This window comes from Pithys albifrons, chromosome Z (genome assembly GCF_047495875.1).
Source record: "Pithys albifrons albifrons isolate INPA30051 chromosome Z, PitAlb_v1, whole genome shotgun sequence".
Lineage (NCBI taxonomy): Eukaryota > Metazoa > Chordata > Aves > Passeriformes > Thamnophilidae > Pithys > Pithys albifrons.
The window spans coordinates 20,271,052-20,291,661 of NC_092497.1; the positions used below are offsets into that span (position 1 = coordinate 20,271,052).

A 20,610-nucleotide genomic window follows, 5' to 3' on the forward strand; every position below is an offset into this window, starting at 1 on the left:
TGAATAATGAGATTGAGTCAAATACAATGAGAGGCTGTGGGAAGTATTTATATTTCTTTCTGTGCATTTGGGGAGCTCTGTTCAGTAGCTAACTTGCATAAAGCTGCAGAATGAGTTAAATATGAATGCCTCGTGAAACAGAACCCCGTAGTTTCAAAGGGCAAACAATGTAAACAACTTGAATTCTATAAAATTATTCTGCAGAGATCATTAGAAATAAAAGAAAACAGGTTTTGAGTCCACTTCCAAAGATGCTGTTCAGTAGCAAAGACATGCTGGCCTCATGGAAATTAGTGGAAAAACTACTGAATTTTATGGACTTGTAATTAATTTAGCTGCCCACCTACAGTAATTCTTGAACTAGTTCAGAAGCAGAATGCCATATGCTTTTAACACACCTTGTTAAGGGCATAATCTCTGCAACACAAGCAAAGCAAGGGAACTGAGGTTTGGTCCTCAATCAAAGGACTAATTATATTAAAGGCATTTTCACAGCCATTGACTCTGATGATTAAGATTCTGACAAATCTTGTCCAAAAATTATTTCTGTTCTAGAAAAGCGTCTGACCAAAGAGCAAACAAATAGCATGAGGAAGCAGCACAAATTTTTAAAGTTCTTGACAGCTTAGTCTAAAAAGTGGAAAGTCATTTACAGTCTGAAGCTGAGGAAGGACTTAGCTGATTCTGGTGTATACAAACCAATCATAGAATGGTTTGGGTAGGAAGTGACCTTTAAAGGTCATCCAGCCCAACTCCACTGCAATAAGTGTAGACACATTTCACTAGATCAGGTTGTTCAGAGCCCCATCCAACTTGACCTTGGATGTTTCCTGGGATGAGACATTTGCCACCTCTCTGGGCAACGTACTGTTTCATCACTGGAAAGCCAAGCTGATATAGTTTAGCCTGTATAAACTAAACACACACTCAGCTTATATGGGCAGGATCCTTGGGTGGAAATATGCAAACAAATCAAAATGTCAAAGTTGGGTCTGAAAATAATAGTTACACAGCACTTGAACATTACATTTAGGATCCTAGAAAGAAGAAATTGGAGGCGATCATCACTGAAGGATAATAAGACTATAATACTAATAGATTTTTTCCTCCATTTATCTCAGTTCTCAGTTTCTGGAGGGGAAATCTTCAGCACAGGGCATTTTGTAATGGCATAAATTATATCTATTAACACAAGTCAAGAGTTTACTTTATCTGCTTATTATTTTCTTGTTCACTGGTTCAACCAATTTCTTTCCGTCAGTTACCAGCGTCCGCTAAAGGAGATACAGCATTAGAGGTTGAATTGCAGCCATCCAAGGCATAGTACAGATAAATATATTTGCTAGACATAATTACATATGAGAAGTCAATTCTGATCACTCACGGTGAATTATCAGTGGATACAGTCATGATCTTGCTTGGTAATTTGCTGACAGTTAAGGTAATGCAGATTCAGACAAAATCTCATAGTGTTCAAGAATGATAATATTAAGCTACATTCTCATTTCCTGCTGGGTGAGAACATTTAAAGAAGCAGAATGCATGAACCAGCACTGTCCATTTCCAATGGAGTTTTTTTGTACATGACAAGATCTATGCTTTTGAAAGTCATTGAGAAGTGACTTGCCAGCTTTTCCAGAACCCATTTGAAAGTGAACACGAATGTTTTCTGCTAGCAAATGAAGAAAGAGATGGCAGAGGAAATGGAGTAATAATAGTCTGAGAGTAGCCTAAGAGAGCTGTATCATATTATCCAGGTGAGATGTGACATCAGCCTTTACCAGAGTTCTGGGAAAGGGCTGGCAGGAAGGGAATGTGGAGAATAAAGACGGTGTTTTAAAGTATTTATCATATTGAGAGAAACTTAATTTTCCTGAAATCCCTACATGAGGTTTAAGTAATCTTCAATCTCTCTTTTTCAAAACAATTAGGTTTTATACGAAAAAATATACTGATACTACTCACAGTTTTATCACAGCATAATGGCTTGACTTTGACTCAAAATGAACACCTCTCTCCTCAGTCATGTATAATTATAAACTTAGTTAAAGTAATTCTAAAATATAGGAAACATAAATTTTATTTGTGTACATAGTAATTAAACATTGGCCTGCCTTAAAGTGAATTCAGTTTAAATTATATGTAGTTAATAGTACTGTCACATGATAAGTGGGAGTTTAGATTTTTGCCTTTTGGTAGCCCTGGGAAAGTCAAGACCCTGGTTGCCAACAGTCTGTCCATGTCTCTCAAGGAGACCATTCACCAACAGATCCAAAAGGTTGGAGGGCAGCTTGATCTCCCGTGTTAGAGGGGACTCAACAGAACAAGGACCCCTCAGTGGGTCCTGCCAGGCTGTTATCCACTGCCGGTAACTGCGACAACTCACTTTGCTTACTTTAACAGTTCATGCAATAACACTTTTATTAATAAAAATTGTGACAGATTCATAACATTTAGAGGTTGTCAATGATAATATCTATTGCAAAAATATATTTTAAAGCAACCTACTGATACATGCATTGAGCAAGTACAAGCTCTGATAAGAAGCAATCTACTAATGTGCTATAGGCTAAGCACAAGCAAAAGCTCTAATCCTAAAAGCATCATTTGACTTCTGTAGAGTATATTTCTCACCCACAGCATCCCTTTGGGAGGGGAGAAGATGGACTCAGCACACTGACTGATCCCAGCAGTTTCAGTGGAGGTCTTCTCCCACTTTGCCCCTATTACCAACTTACTTTTATACTATTTTCTTTATGTTTGGGGAGTTTGAGTGGCTTTACTCATAAATACCTTTTATTTCTGATTGGTGTACCTGATGGGACAGGGGGTGGTGGTTGTGGCTTGGCACTTGGGAAGGGGTTTGACATGGTTGTTGGCTTCAGCAGCAGAACATCTTGATTCTCTATTGTCAGACAGGTACTGTACGGTCTTGGTACCACAATGTTCTCCCATTCTGCTGGGATTAGAATGGAGTGAGGCCACATAGTCTCCACTTCATTCTATGCCCTGTTCTGTTTATCTGAGCAGATGTTTATCTTTGTCTTGGGGAGGATGTCAACCTCAGTCCATCCAGGGAGTTGCAGCTGTGTTTTACACTAGAATTTTGGATCCTCTTCAGATTTAACTCTACCCATCCTCCCACAAATACTGTCTTTGTTTAACCAAAAATGCTGACCAAAAAAAAAAAAAAAAAGAAGAAGGAAATATCCTATGATAACTACATATCTATTTGCAAGTTATTGCTGACTTGATGCTAATAGTAAACAATATTTTACTAATGTAATATAAGCATTAATTTATTACCTTGAAACACAGGCTTTCCTCATGCTTGTTTCTTTTGTGTGCAAGAGAAGATTTTTGATACTCTTAATAGTTTGATCTTGTCTTCAAAGAGTTGATTTGCAATGGATATACAATATACTTTTATTATCATATAGGAAAATGAACAATGAACAGCTCAATGTTATTGCCATTTTTACTTCTGATTTTAGTGCAGATGCTAGAACCCTCTGAAGCGTAAATACAGCACAGCTACTCATATTGTATAATAAAGAGCAGCCAACTTGGACTTCTGCTACTGAAGCTGATAACTGCAATACTCAGATATGCAATATGAATGTAAGTTAAAACCTCTGTCTGTTCAACATAACAAATATGTGATCTGTGTGCAATTCTGGTTAGCACAGAGAAAAATCTCCCATAATGAATATGCCTTTAGAGCTTAATTCTAACTGTACTCAGTGCTTTTACCAAGAAGTTGATTATTAGGGAGAGACAACCCAGAGAAAATTATGAGGAAAGCTTAGAGACCATGGCTGGAGTTTAACATCATATAGGTCAAAGCAGCTGGATGACAGTAGTCATTCATTCTTCCTTTGCCAGCTGTGCAGCAGTAGTAAGTATCCTTTACTACTAAATACCCTCAACAAGATTGTCTACACTGCCCAAGGCCTGACATATTGCTATAGACTACATATTACAACCCTGTACTGCAGAGCTAGGGACTTGGGACAGGCAGAAGTAGTTTTGCAGAAGCAAAAAAAATCTCACGGTGGGTAACTAGATTTGTTCTCTTATGGGAAACTGTTGTGAAGTAGATGGCATTAGTGTAAGTATTTGTATTTGAATCTGAGATGGTTTTGCTTATTGATGTGTGGCACCCACAAACTATTTTTGTTTTCAGTATCAGATGGTCTTTTTTATTTTATTTTTATTTTTAGAATACATTAAAGATTTTGCTGAAGAAGAAGTCTGCAGTCATGAAAAGTCCGTAAGAGCTCTTCTTTCTTCTGACAATATGTGAAAAGTGCTCACCAGTCTCTGGACAGTATTGTTTCTTTCCTTTCTTGCATTATCCCACTATCTCCCACTCCCATGGACAAAGGCAAATGCAATCAATGTCTGCATAAAGTCATTACATAAAATCAATTTCCTCTGTTTGTCCACTCTTATATGAATTTCCAGTGCCTCAGTTGCTCATGTTGTTGAAAAATGTGTGTTTGTCATTCTCTCGTCATTCAGAGCCTGGGCACTGCACTAGTGTACTTTTGTGAGTTGTGGGGGCAGCTCAGGTAGGCTTCTTGAAATTCTTCCCTCTGACAATCCTCTCTTTTGGTAAATACAGTTTGCTGCAAATGAAATAGGATATATAGCAACTTTCTACTGAAGAATAGGAGCAGGTGACATCTCTGTGACAAACCTTGACTTTGAATTCAGAAAAGCTGCTACAAACCTACAGTGTATTGATCAATTAATCTGCTTTTCTCTGTACAATTGAAGTTCCTGTTGGCTCTGATCTTCATTTTCTGATGCACTGCTTTTATAAATCAACACTGTGTTTTTTCCTTGTGTAAAACTAACCACTCATGCAGTGAAAGTACTTCCATTTGAGAAGGACATGCTGCAAAACTCATTAAGAACCACATGGATGCAGCTCTCAAGCAAAATAATAGGTTCAACCTTCTCACTATTTCCAGTAGAAATTAAATCAAATGGTTTAAAATACATGATGGAAAAGAGACTAAAAAACCCTAGTTTTGTGAAATTTCTAATTCTGCTCTGCAAAATGTTGTTTGCACAGCACAGCCACAGAACAACATGGAGTCCTGAATCACTTTGTTCTAGTACCGTCTAGTAATTATAGAAACTAGTGTACCAAGGGTTAGAAGTCATAGATTAAACTAAGCTAGATATTTCAATAGGATGAAATGGTAAAGATCCAAGATTTTTGGGAGTTAGAGCCAAGGTTTTGCAAGTTTGACAGGTCATGTCACTAAACAAAGAAAAGGCAGAAGTCCAACAGTGATGAAGACAATTCAAGACCACCCTGAGGGATGAAGTCAGGAGACCACCACCCATATTCGAAGGTAAAAGAAAAGTTCTGCCCAAGATTTCACCCAGTTATTAATATGGGAATTAGAGGGTGTTAACTGTGAACTTAAGGCTATAAATGGCTTGTTTTACACAAACGAGTTAGGCAAATTTTTGCCCAGTATGAACTGGCTTGCCTCCAATGTTGTCTATAAATACCTTGCTGCTATTAGAATAAACTTTCTCTTAGCAGTTATTTTTTGCAGCATTTTTATTTATCACATGGAAAACAAGTTTTCTGCTTGATTACACTCCAAGATTTTTGATACCAGCCTTTCCAAATAAAATATAAAATAAATGAATTATTTGTCATGTCCCCTTAGCTAACCAAAAAACCAACAAAAAAAAAACACCAACAAAAAGAAAAAAATGCCATCTGGATCTAACAGATGACTTCTTTCTTCAGCTCAGTTCGCAGGCAGCCTTTGCTGTGGCTTTCTGCAAGCTATTAGAGCTCAGAGGTATAATGCAAAAGGACCAGTGCCTGAAAGTACAAGTTTCTCTACTGAACACATTTTTCTCCCTCTTTACTTATGTCTGATGCTGCAGTTCTGACCACTCTAAAAATACATATTCTAACAGTAGAGCTCTTTATGTAATGCTTTACCTATGTGTTCTTAACCAGAGTGTTCACTGCTATTGCTTGACTGGAGTTGTCATATATTTCCGTAGTGTCATAGGGCTGGAATGATCTGGGATCCTGACTGAATACAAAAAAAATTGACATTACCACATTCCTTATGCTTTTACTTTATAGGGTTGACAGGTGAGTAATTATGAAGGCAATCTTACTGGCAAATCAGATTACTAGCCACAAATCTATATTTCGTATTCTTGAAACTCTAGCCATATGACTTTGTTTTGTTTTCTAACCAGATGAGAAAAATAATGTACTACAATCTGAGAAAGCAGATACAGCCCAAAGTAAATCCTCCCTAGTGAATGTATCTAAACCAAAAAACATAAATAGTGATTCACAAGCTGGAAGAAACTGTAAACACAAACCACCATCTCCTAATGAAAACTAACCAGAATATCTTAGTGGATAATTTTTGAACTGTGTATGCCATAGAGACTTTTGTTTTATTTCTGTTATGCAAAGCTAGTAGCAAGACTTTGAGAAATATTTTAAAAATTTGACATTTTCTAGAATCTTGCATTTTCTTGAAATGATATTTTTACTTGAAGTTATTTAAACTAGCAAAATGTTGTTTGAAAAACTATACCAGTGAATGTCAACAAATCTAAAGGAAGATTAAAATTTAATTGCTATTATAGCCTTAATTCTCATTCCTCTACAATTCATTACAGTTAGAAGAAATATAGGAAGAAGCTTCTCAGAGCTTAGAGTCTCAACTAAATAATTATGGTATCTTTTAAAAATATATACAAATATGTTGCTTTAGAATAATTGTTTGCTTATTGGTTTTGTCCTTATTTGTAAGTATTTCTCTTTTGCTGGATCATATCAGACACCATTTTCAAAGAACGTAGTCTAATTAATTTCATCAAGATTTTTTTTTTCTTCAAACTTTTGGGGTTTTCCCTTCCTTACACCCCCCAAATCAGCAGCATCTAAAATAAGAAAACATTATCTTATCCTATGGAAAAGGAAACAGAGATGAAGGGACTTCCTTAAAGCCACAAGATGGATCAGTGGGAAAGAGAGAATCCAAACCTACTTTCAAACAAATTTCAGACCACACTCATTCTTCCAGAACATGCTGTTTGGCATTTTGATTTCACTTGGGAGAGTAAACATGTATGTAAATTAGACTTTGTGGGATTATGGGTGACTTAACATTGACAGCTCCTGCAGAACAACCACAGGGGCTGCTGAGAATTGAAGTCCAAGCAAAAGCCTGGGAAAGAGTGACCAATCACCCATGCCCTGGGCAGAGACTTTAAAATGATTGGATAAGATTGCACTCATCCTCCACCTATGTCAACACCCTTTTTTCAGGTATAAGAGTGCATGCTTGACTGTTACTAAACAGATCTCCACTTTACCATCATTTCAGGGGTCTGCTATTTTATTCACTGTCACAAGACATCAATTAGGTGCCCTAAAAATGAGGAACATGAAGCTGACCATGGTGAGAGTTTCTCTTCAGTGTGGCAGTGTAAGAGATCTGTCCCTGAGGTTTGCCTGTTATTCCTCCTTGCTAGAGGTTGTTACTGCAGAGGAACAGGTAATGAAATATTGTATAAGCGCCTGTGTTGGTTTAAAGGTAAACTGGCAGGAGAAATGAACCCAACACAAAGGAGATTATAAATCAGAGTTACAATTTAATAACAATATCACAATAAATCCAATGGCACAAAGAGAAATTGGCTTTAACCCACAAAACCCAGAAGTATGACCTAGCACCCCGGGGCACAAACACAAAGGGGTTTATTAGCTCCTGTGCTGAACCCTATGTAGTTCCCCCAAAGTCCAAAGTAAAAGGAAGTGAAAAACCTGTTGATGCAGCTGACAGTTTGCAGTCTGGTTGAAAGTGGTGGTCTCCTCCTGTCGAGGTTCTGGTCCTCCTCTGGATCCCACAAGTGGTTCCTTGAGGTCTTCAAACTCCAAGATTATGTACCCTCAGGTCCAGGTGGGAGCACCCAGTACCTCCCTCAGGGTGGGGAGTTCCACAATGGGTTATCTGACTCTCTGAGTCATCAGGTATTTTGGAATTGTTGCTGGCCCATGAGCAGACACGTCCCCTCAGGCTGTGTGTGAAGGTGCTAATGAGTTCCTGGAGGGGAGTTATCACAGCTCTTATCTCACAGGTGTCTTCCACATCCAGCTCACACCCTGAGGGGTCAGGTGTGCCCTGGGCAGCTGCTGCAAATGGTCCATTGTTAACAGTTCTTGGGAGATGAATAGAGGGTATAGGATGCACAACTTTGGCCACCCCCACACAGTGATAAACTGGTTGCACCTGCTGAACTAGGACAGCACCCATCATCAACTATGGCTGGAAATTGGACTGTTCCATTCAATGTCTTAAACTGGTACAATGGTTTCTACAGTGAATATCTACCTGTGGATTTTCTGGTCAGCTGCCAGAATTTTGCTTGGTACCTTATGCAGAAGTCATGATGATAGAATTGCGTTCATTTGTAAAACATCAATCCAACATACCCCATCTGTATCTACCTGTCTTTATGCTCTCACTTTCTGTATAACTTGGAGGCTCCAGAGAACTTGGGACAGCCTGTAAAAAAAGACTAATTTATTCCCTTCCTAATTACTTCCTCCACATGCTCAGTCCTGCATGCCAAATGAGCATATGAGGATTGCCAGCTAAAATGACTTAAAGCATGACATTATGGATGAACTTAGATTCAGACATTTGTGTTCTGTTACTATTTTGGTGTGATGCACAATTTTGCAATGAGCAAATGCAAGAGAAGGAAGCAGACATTCAAAATATGAACATACCAGATGGATTATGAGACAGTTGCAGGTAGTACAGATAGGATGTGATGATTTCTCTGACACAATGAAAATGCTCCTTTAATGGAAAATAATGGTGACCAAATGCTAGGGGCTACTGCCAGCTCCCTGGCATGATAATTCACTGCATGTGTAACAAGGAAGATACGGAACAGTGGAAGCATTTAACTTGGAAATAAGGAATAAAACGGAGGTAGACAGTATATCATTATTCATGTATGGAATCTGCCAACCACTCAACATCTTTAGTGAAACAATTACTGGCTGCTTTAAAAGACTCCAAATACGTTTATGAAGCTGATCTGACATTTAAGGCCAAGTTGGGGCTCCTTTCTTCGTTTGGATTTCCAGCCTTAATTGTCAGACCTGAGAGAAGGTGAATGCCTCTAACTGAAAGCTAATGAGATCTACAGGGGATCAGCATCTCACAAAATGACATCCTCACATTTGACCTCCAGAGTCTTATTCTTCATATCCCTGATGAAATAGGACTGATGTCTGAGTAGGCCTGCTGATTGGTGTTTTAAGTACTTATGCAGAATAGAAAATCAAGCAATTATTCTTTTTCTTCCTGAGTCATGCATTGCTAAGGGACCCAAAAATAGCTATTAGGTTGTTTCCTGCCACAGCAGCCTCTTCTAACACAGCTGCAGTGCATTCATGGGAAGTACTTGATAAAATCACAATGATATCATTAGCAGCAACAGTGTTTCTATCTTAAAATGCTTATAAGGTGAGAAAAAGCAAGTAAAATTAAATTATATTAGAGCTAGATGTGAATATATTTGTTTCCTCCTTAATTTCTATGTCTTTGGCTGAAAAATACATAATCTGACTAAGTGCCGGTCTTTCAACTAAGTGTTTCTTCTTGTTAACTTATTTTTTAACTTTGGTCTGTAGTTAACCACAACAGAAACTTTGAAAATAAAATCTAGTGAACTGTAGAAGAATTAATGAACTGTAGCAACATCTGTTACTGTCATTTCCATTAATTATTAGAAGCTTTGTGCTAACATCATACTGAGGGAAGATAATCAGATGCAAAATGAATGAACACAGCACCCCTAGAAGTCTTCCTGTGTGAATATCTGATAAAACTGATAAGATTCATGCTTTAACCAACCAGCCTTCCATCAAGAATAGGAAAAAAAAATCTGCCTCCTTGGTTTGAGAGCCTAAACTCCATTGTCTATGGCTGCTGCTTCCCTTGGCCATTCTGCAGACCTCTAAGCAGATGAATTAATTACACAGCATTTGCTGATATTATGCAATTATTTTGGCAGTGCACAAACGATTCAACAGGAGGAACTGTGTGAAAATTCCCACCGCAGCAGTAGTCCTAGAAGCCCCCTCTCTAGATTATCTGATTGATCTGAGTTATTGTCAGCACTGATCCCTCAACGTCATGCAATGACCATCTAGAATTGTGATGTGGTGTATCAGAGACGTGACAGAACTCTGTTTTGTTTGCCATGTTTAAAACTGGAGGTCCATGTCCAGGACAGATCTTGTGTTTTGTTGTATAGAAACCCAGGAACAATAAAAGAATGATTTTCTTTTACATACCAAAAAGTTAGGATGATGACATTCCACCATGAATAAAAGGTCTGATGCAAAAGCATTACATAATACATTTGATAAGTACTTTAAGTGCATTTTTTAATTTTACAATGCATGTACTACTAGTAACTATTTCTACAGATATATGCACAATTCCAAGCATGAGTTTTAGTTCCATGAGTTCTATAATGTTTGTAACCTGCCCATCATGATAAATACACACCACTTTGAACCTCTTCAATGGTTTTCAGACCCTGTTCAAGAGTTTGCAAAGCCCTGTTCAAGAAGCAGGTGAGCAGACAATTTAAAATTTTTGAAGTTACAGTTGGTACCAAAAACTGGTACCAGAAGACATGCTCCAGCTGGCATTTTCTCCCTTGCCTAAACAGGTCACTGGACATGCAGATTCTTAGTGGTGTGAGTGGTCAGATTAGGAGCGATGAGGCAAGAGTAAGAGGGTTTTGTTCTTCAGACCCAGGATGCACAGCATAGGGAGATGCCTTCAAAGGGAGGTGTGTGAAATGCCTCTTTGATCTCCACAGACCTGTGACCTTATTGCAGAGAAGACGATTATGCTATGCAATAGAAAATGAAGATCACAACACAAGTTTTCCTTTTTCTATAAGACAACAAAACTATTGCATGTAGAATATGAGGATGCAGGAAATGTGATGGTATATCTAGTGCTGTGACCCAGTAGCCATGGCAACAACAGTGCAAAGACAGATTACCTCAAAGCTTATTTTCATCAATGGCAAGTGATGCAGTGATTTATGCTCGTCCCTTATTAATAAAATGAAAAGCTGCATTTCAGTTCTTTGTTGCAATTCTAGTGGCTGCAAAGTTAATAGGGAACAGACCAAGAGTGTATACTGTTCTGAGTCAGAAGGAAAAAAACATCACTGACAGGAACCATTTTCTTGTCTTTCATTGTAATGCAGACCTGTCAAGTCTCATGTGATACACTTTAGACTTGTTCTTTTAGCAACTGTTTTCTCATTCCCTACTGTGGCATCTCAAGTTCATGCATCATCAGCATGCTGTCATGTGGCCTGATGTGTGAATCTTGTCTATTGGGATTTTAAGGATTTGCAGAATCTGTCAAGGTCACAAACCCAAGCATCTATACAGCAGTGAAGCATCTTCATCTGTTGCAAATACAACCTTCATGGATTACACCACAACATGATTCTCTGTACTTTATCTGTCTTCTAGCCCGAGAAGAAGTCCCTACAGATTTTGTCTCAATGGATGTGTATCTAAGATTTGTGCTTGAGACAGATCTTACCTTGTTTCAGTGCCACATCAGCTATAAACAAGTTTCATGTATTTTGTTAACTTCTGCTTGCCTTCTTAATGAAATAATGTTTAAAATTGGAAACATTCTTGAGATCTTGAATCACCATTTCCTTGCTCTCTACATTTCCTGTTTATCTAGTCAAAAGACCTCATACCTTTTTTTTTTAAGAAAAATCTAAAGAAGACATACTTCAATGTTTCCATTTAAAATCATAATCCAAATTTGAAAACATGACAGATTAGTCAGGGTGAATGACCTTTATTGCTTGATAAAAGACTCATGACTCTTGTTTTTTCTGTTTTCTGCATCCAAAGTCCAATCCCAGGATAAGTAAAATGGCATGCAGGAGTAAAAGAAATACTATTTTCTAAAAGACCAGGGAAAAAACCCCAAAGCTATTTGACATTAAAGATAATATGACAGAAAGCATTGTCAAGGGGTATAGATATTTCAAAATGGCTGGTTTTTTTTATTATCTAGAAATAACCATTATTTTCTTAAATCAAAAATTGAAAGGATTTTTTATGTTCATCTAAGAATTAAAATAAAGGAACTATGATCATTAGTTAACTTAGTCTTATTATTCTCTGTATTAACTCAGGTTTCTCAATCTTAATTATTAATTTTATATCATGTTCTACACTTTGAAAGTTTTGAAAGCAGAGAAAATATTTGCTCCCAATACATGCATTGAATTTGTAAAGCAAAAGTTACATTTCATCATACAGTGAGTTATCTTTACCCACATAGACCTCTACTGCAAAATTGAGTAGAGGTTAATGTCTCCATCATTCCAGAATTCATGCATTCAAAACAACTCTCTTGGTTACAGACCGACTGTCTCCTGCTACCTTTATTAATACAAGTTTTCTCATATTTCATATGCAGCTCTGAAAGTTATTTTTTCTCTTCAATGTACTGTATTAGTGTTTTGGAAAAAAAACCCCAAACCTGTGTTACAAAGACTGAAAAGTGGCCTAAAATCACACTGTTCTACAACTACATAAGTCAGATTGGCTGTACTATCTCATAGGCAGCAGGTTCATTAGCTTCTGTAATGATTTACATTATTTGAATGATTATTTTTCATGATCTAAGAAAACTCAGTATTTCTTTTATTTTCATTAGTTTGAATTAGAAATTAATAACCAGCTTATTCTGTGAATCCCATGATCCAGCATTCAGTGTGAAAAAGAAACATACAAAAAACCTCCAGTCCTGTGAGTGTTAGCAAATTAAAAGGAGGTAGTATAATCAATACTGCTGAAAATCTGAACAGATGTTCATGACTGCTTCTGCTGTGTTTCAATTACTCCTGGTCAAAAGAATTAGATGTTATACTAAACTGGGTTCCTTGTATGATAGCACTTGGTGAAAATAGCTAGTTCATAGTAATTATGTCTAAAAGGGAGCTTCAAGTAGATCATGATACAAAAATGTTAACATCTTGTGACCCAGTGACTAGTAATCAACAGAAACTGCTGCCTCAAGAAAACAGCACTCTGTGGACAGGAGTATCATCACAGCATGACTGTTAACACGGGACTAAGATGCTTGAGGTACAAAAGCTTACTTGTGTCTAGGATTATACTATTTAATTCTGGTTCATTTTGTTCTGATTGCATGTTCCAAAGCCTCTGAAGAAGATAGAAAAGGGTGAAGTTTCTGCCAGACAACAAATAACAGACAAAAACTGAGTAATGAAAAACAACTCCAGTATAATTCCTTTGACCAACGCACAAAGCCAAATAACAAGGCCAGGCCGGATAGAGCCCAGAGCAAACTGGTCTAGTGGGTGGTAACCCTGCCCATGGCAGGGGTGTTGGAATTACGTGATATCTAAGGTCCCTTCCAACACAAACCACTCTATGATTCTATGAAATGTCAGTGTTAATTGTGCATTTTTATGCCTTTGAAAAAAGCAGAGAAATATTGTTTATGCAGGTATGGGGTTTAACATTTCCAGTTAAAAAAAAATCATGCTTTATAGAAAGACATGTAACAATATAAAAGTAACACAGCTTTATGTTCTATTGATAATTCTCTGAATGGAGGGTTTTGGTGAGGGATTGCTTCAAGACATCAATGCTAAGATAAATTCAAATATAATTAAAATAAGTGGAGGATATTTGTCTTGGGATAAATTTGGGAACCTAGCATCATTTCAGCTGTGTAATTTCTAATGTATATGCAGTAAATCTACTTTATACATATAATAGATTAATCAATCCATAGTATCTATTTTCTAAATTCTATAATCAAAACTTCTCTAAATATTTAAATCTACTTTTTCAAATACCTATTCAGCTAAGATTTAAAATGATAAATATTTTATGGAAAGTTATATATTCAGGATTATGGCATACATTTATAATACTTTCTAAAAACAAAATCCCATAAAACAAAGCTTTCATAGGAGAAGCTCTCTGTTCTTCCCTAACTGCAATTGATAACACATATAACATGCCTTGTTTTCAGAGCAAAATGGGTTGTTACTCATGATATTTTTGGTAGATATTCAGCTAAAATCAATAGTAAGAATAAATTGCATGCACTTAAAAAAAAATCAACTCTCAGCTGTTTATGCAGGCATGCACACATACACATGGCCTACAATGTTAACCAAATTCATGCTGTCTACATGCCCACAATGGCAGAAAGAGCAACATTCCATGTTTCATGCAGGAAAGAGGAGTGTGCTGCAAAAAATCCATGATGTCTTTGAAAAATACTCCATAGTTATAAATAGCTGCAAATGAAATTAACAACTTGCAGAGCTCAAATGAAATTTCTTCCAGTATATTTTAATCCATATTCACGTTTCTATTTTGCCATTTGTCATGTCATAGCTCCTCTGCATGATTCACTTTACACAATACCACCTATGCAGAGATGGGTAACCCACAGGACAAGCTGCTGTTTCCATGCTGCCTCAACCTCTGCCCTTGCCTTCTCCTGCCCTTTCCTCTGCCTGGGATGTGACCAGCTCTCAAACCTTGGGCAGCCATCCCCATAGTCAGTCACCCATAGCTCATCTTCACCCTTTTATTAGAGCAGAACACGCTAAATTTTAAATCTAACAACTTTTATACATTTCCTACCCTCTGGGGACCTGTACATTTGGGCTCAGGCTAAGTATGGGCTCTGGATTAGCGGATGGGTTTATGCAAGAAGTGCCAAGAAGAAATTTAAAGCATCTTCTTGGGCACTAACACCCATCACCTCATAGTGACATCGCTACTGACATCAAAAGCGCCTGTCACCACCCAGAAGCGACGTCCCCATGTCCCCGCAGCACAGCGGCACGACCTGGGCCTGCCTGCTCCTGTTCGTCCACGACCGCAGAGAATTCAAGCGGGGCAAGACAAAGCAGGAAAATGGGGTGCGATGAGGAGGAGGAGAAGGGGCTGTTACTGTGCACAGCGAGGACATTGACAGGCAGTCCTCATGGCGAAGGGCGCTGGGCCTGTCGCAGCCTCAGTGCCGGCGGCGGGGCACGAGGCGCGGCCGGGGGAACGCGACCAGCCCGAATGTGGGAGCAGGATCAGAGGACGGGAGCAGGACCAGATGAGAGGACGGGAGCAGGACCAGAGGACGGGAGCAGGATCAGAGGACGGGAGCAGGATCAAGGAACGGGAGCAGGCCCAGAGGACGGAAGCAGGACCAGAGGACGGGAGTAGGATAAAGGGACGGGAACAGGACCAGAGGACGGGAGCAGGATAAAGGGACGGGAGCGGTCCCGCACCCGGTCGCTGCCATTCGTGCCGCCCCGCCCGCAGAGGGCGTTGTGCAGCGCCCTGCCCGGGCCCCGCATGTGCCCGCCCCGCTCCAGCGAGCGCCTCCCGCCGTCCGGGCCGGCGCTGTTCCTCCGTGAGCGTCGCAGCCGGGCCGTGAGGGCGGCGGGGCGGCTCCTTCTCCAACCTCTCCAGGGTCGCACTGCACCCTTCGTTCCCCAGCCGCGTCGCCCTGCGCGGCCCGAGACGAGCTCCCAAAGAGCCACGCCCGCCCCGCCCGCGCCGCCGCCGAGCACCCCGGGAGCTGTAGTGCCGCCCGCCCGCCCCGGCGGCAGGGCAGCCGCGCAGGGGACTACGGCTCCCGGGGGTCTGCGGGCCGGAGGGCGGGGCGGGCTGGGGGCGGAGCGGGGACAGCTCCGGTGCTGATCGCGCCGCGGGTTTGCCGGCAGTACCCGGGCGGGCGGCGACGGCTGTCGGTGCGGCAGTGAGCGGCAGCGGAGGCGGCGGGGCCGCGCTCGGCCATGAGGCACGAGGCGCCCATGCAGGTCGGTGTCCGGGCCGGGCCGAGGGAGGAGGGCGGCGGGCGCGGTGCAGCCGAGAGACGGGACAGGCAGGAGCCTCTTCTGCTGAGCGGAGAGGGCGAGGACACCCCTGGCGTGTACGGGGCCCGGCGTCCGTGCGAGGGGTGGTGTGCCCGGGAGGGGCTGCCCGCCGTGGCGCATCCCCGGGCGGCATAGCCTGCGGGTTTCAGGTCACTTTCGGACACATCGAAAGGTCTTTTTCAGATAGTGCCCCTTGAGCGTCGATCGCAGCTCCCCTGGGGTGACTGGATGTCAGTTGTTAGATGATAAGCTGTATCGAGGTCCTAGCGGGATGCGCAGGAAGTTGGCACGATGCCTCCACCTGTTTATTCAAGGAGCAGCTAGTTATCCATCTGCATTGGCCAGAGATTGCACATGGTTAGAGCAAGTGGTAGCAAAGAGGTGGCCCGTTTTCAGCAGTTTTTACGTATGGAAAGAGATAATACCCCCCAGCACTGGAGCAGAAGGTGCTATACAGATACAAGTTACATCACACAGAGTTTTTAGCAGTTTCTTGGTTGTTGTCTCAAAACAATTTATGCTGATGAACTTCAGTTTTTAATTAGGGCCTATTTTGTAATCCCTTGCAGAGGCTCTGAAACCTCCAGCCTATACACTGGAACACATGACTTTTTTAGTAGAAAAGTGGGTTGGTAACCATCACTTTGCAGTCAAGTGAAAAGAGCAGTTTTGCAGGCTGCTGATTTAGGTGATGAACTGCAGCCCTATTAGCTAATGCTTTTCATGCTGGATATCTACTCTGACAGTAATAAAATTTCAGTCTAAAAGGGAGATCTTCATCCTTTTGCATGCTACACACTTATGTCAGAACTGTTTATGTGCTATTTTCCTTTTATTCACATATGTTTATTGAGCTACTGAAGTCATGTTTAGTATGTATTTGTTTAGGAGAGCGTTTCATTAAAAGGAAATTTTACTAGTAGAGAGTGTCAACTGTAGATTCGTCTCTACTGTATCTGACATTTTTGACAGGTTGTTGAAGTCACTGGAGTCCTTATATACTTGTGGAAACAAAATGGTGGTACAACATTAAAAGGACATCTAAAGAAAGGAGAGTCAGGATATAAAAAATAATAAGTTATACTCAACCATCAGAGAATGGCTTCTTCATTTTTTTACAGATTGTCAGAACAAATGGAATTATTGTTAAACATAATTGAGTAAAAGTCAGTAGAAAACATGGCCTCAGTATAATAAGAGACAGCAGAAAGCTATAAAACCCCCTGTAAATTTCATTTTTTCAAGACTGCTGACATGGTCATTCAGCGTCTATTTTTAAGCATATCTCATCCAAAATTATAATCGTATGTGTCTGGATTTTTCCAAAATGCAGTCTGACAGAGAGAGTTTAATTTTCAGTTGTAGTTTCTGAGTTTTTTTTTTCCTTTATTCTATTTACACCATTCCCATAACACTCAAATATAATTTCTATTAAAGATTCCAGTAAAACAATTATCTTTTGTGGATTCTTCTTCTTAAGAATCTTATTTTCCAGAATTAGGCTAATATGGTTGAACCTTTTTCAAATGCAGTTTAGAGTGACTGAACTAATTGCTTGATTTATCTCTTTTATCTATGTGATTTCCTATTACATGAAACAAATGTACTTGCTTCTTTGCACACAACAGTTTTATGGAACAGTTTGTTACAGAGCTGTCATCTCTGAATTGTAGAGCAAGAGAGAGTGTGCAAGTATATGTCTTTTGATTCTGAAAGAAACAACTCAGAGGAGAGTGTAAGCATTTTTTCCAATTTCCACCAAGCAATAATTAAAAAGAAAACTAAAATGTTAAAATATTTTATCTGGAACTAAATAATGGACTGAGCATTAGCACTTTCTTTCTATATTTGTGAATTCTTTGTTACAATCTCAAGCTCATGCCATTCCTCTGAAGACAGGAAAGGCCAACAATTGCCAGAAAGGTACTCCTTACAGAAAAGAGCTGTCTAGTGTAGAAGTTTGCTGTTGTCATCTGCTGAAGGTAAATGGATCTGGGTCACTGTTTGTGGCTACTTTTAAATTTTCTAGCCATGTTTTAGGAACAGATATCAGTTTTAGTAGCGCTTGTGGCTGTGGAGTCTTCTTTAGTTCAGAACTCAAAAAGCTATGGATTCTCTTTTTTGATAAATATTGAATTCTGTATGGTTTCTGCATATTCTTATAAGAGTTGGTCTGAATTATTTGAAATGTCAGATTTCTCACATACCTGCACTTTGCCAAAATACAGAAAGATCTGTAGTTTGGTTAACTTGTTTTTAGTGTTTATTAGTACACATCGACATTAATGGTGGCGATTTGCAGAAAATCCTAGATCTCTAGAGGCATTCTCTTTTGCTTGCAAGGACACAGATCATTTCAAAGGTGGCTGAGGCCATAGAGGGGAGAGAAAATTAGAAATTGGGAAATAATTTGTAAATTTTCTGCTTTGCCAAGGCCTTCAATGAGAACATTTTTTTCCTCAGTTTTTCATATCCTGTTGTCACTTCCATTGGTTATGTCCAGACAAGATAGATTTATAACAGACTCCTCCAAACACAGTGGAGAAGGGCAATAGCAAGCAAAACGTCTGCTTACAGATACTGAAGAAGTTACAAAATTATGACAAGAAGAGCCCAATCAAAGCTATTAGATACAGGAGCTTGCATGGCAATTCAGCTCCTATCATTCAGCAAAATTATTAGACATGTCAGTCTCGGTTCACATTAGAAGTACTGGAGTACAAGACCCTGCCAAGCCACTGAGTCCACAGAGAAACTTGTATACACCTGTTTGTTAACTGATCAAGCTGCATCTGGAGTTTGCAGTCCTCTTTCTGTTAACCACCTCCTTTTGAAAGTGTGCTGTGGAATCACATTCCCTCGCTGATTAGATACTTGTTAATCTCCAGCTCAGAGGCACTCGGGGCTTGTTTATACTCACTTGTTAATGTCCAGTGTCTGCTTCAGTATACATCAGTCTAAATAGTTCTCATTGCATGATGGCCAGACTGCTATCTAGAGAAACAAGCTTATGTTTTGCTTACTGGTTTTTGGCCTCTTTGTTTCATTTGTTTGTTTGTTTGTTGGCCTTTTTAAATATTTCTGTCATAAGATAAGCTCTTCCTTCTTGTAATCTTCATAATAACCTTTCTGTGTATTTTTCAGTTTGAACACAGCTTTCATAAACACACTTGACCAGAATTGTCACTGCTGCTGTCTCACTAGGGCCCTAGACAGTGGCATTAGTATTTCACTTTGTCTCTTGGCCTGATGCAGCTGCTCTGGCAAATGAAAAGTTGCACAATTTTTCCTAGTCTTATGCCCCTGAGTGCTGTACTAAATACAGCAAATGGCAGAAGGCTTTAGCCATCTCGTTTTCATTCTTTCATCCCCCCTGGTAAATCCAAAGTAATTTGTCCTGGAGTACCTGGCCTGACATAGCTTTTATATTTTTTTTTCAGAGCTGAACTATTTTGGTTGCCAGTTAACATCCTGTCTTAGACTACCTCACTTAGGGCTATATCTCTGGTTTTGCCACTATTTGGAGAAGGAGATTTCCATGTATGCTCTAGAGCAGAAATTAGAAATATGCTTCTTAAGCTACCCTTTTCATGGATAAAATAAATTTCCAGAACTTTCACTCACCTGAAATTCCACTGTTCTGGGCAGCTGCTAGTGGTGTGGCCACATTCATGATAGTTCTGTTATTATGAAGCAAGTAGATCTTCTTTGAGGTGTTTTAGAACTCACAGTTCTGTGTCTTCTTGATATATACTGACTTGGCTTTTCAGTGTGCTGCTTAAAAAAACTTTTCGTTTTTAACTATCGAAATGTTTCAGACTGGGTAGTGATACATTTACAAATATACAAGATTCTAACCTCATAATACCTTGAAGCAAATAAGCTTCTCCTGATGCTGCCAAGTACATTAATTTACAAGCTGTGCCCTGCAGATGGCTAGCAATCAGTAAATTCCAAATAAGTGGCTGGTGCATTGTCCACTGAACTCTGTTAAGCCTTATTAATTGATCAGTTGAAAAATTGATGGTAAGGATTTGTGAGAACTGGCTGTGGTCTGGATCTCTGGATACTGATGTATTCTTTGAGATCATACCAAAAATACAAATCGACCAAGATGTAGAAAATAAGAAAACAAAAGTCATAGTATGCCTCTGAAAGAGTTAAGAGTAACATCCAATCTCTACATTATTAGTCTGATATTTTACTAGAAAACAATTAGGTTTTTTCATTACTAGGTTATATTTTCACAGTGTACATATACGTAAGGATTTTGATAACATTTTAACTACTTTGGTGATGTAATTTAATCTACATATGAAAGACAACTAATGTGCAGTTAATACCATTCACTTGCACATCCTATATGCACTTTGGTAAGTTACAGTCATTGACTTTTTTCATCTTATTCCATTATTTCAGTATCCATTGATTATGTTTGACTAATTATATTTTACAAAGGCAAAAAGATCACCTTGCAAAACACTGTGTGTACAGGGAACTCTGTTTTCATTGAAATATTAACTAAAGTTTGTTTCCTTTTAGAAAGCCATGTAAATGTGTATTTTTCTACACTGTATCTAGAAAAGGTGTGTTGCT

General features: G+C 39.3%; 1 protein-coding gene across 1 annotated transcript in view; it reads left to right on the plus strand.

The window, feature by feature from the left end:
- Positions 1 to 15,841: 15,841 nt before the first annotated feature.
- The window catches only part of RAB3C (RAB3C, member RAS oncogene family), a 127,189-nt gene continuing 122,420 nt past the window's right edge, over positions 15,842 to 20,610 (plus strand). The window contains exon 1 of the mRNA XM_071581158.1: positions 15,842 to 15,957. Within this exon, the coding sequence (XP_071437259.1) occupies positions 15,934 to 15,957 (24 nt within the window). The 5' untranslated portion in view covers positions 15,842 to 15,933. The remainder of the gene's footprint in view (positions 15,958 to 20,610) is intronic.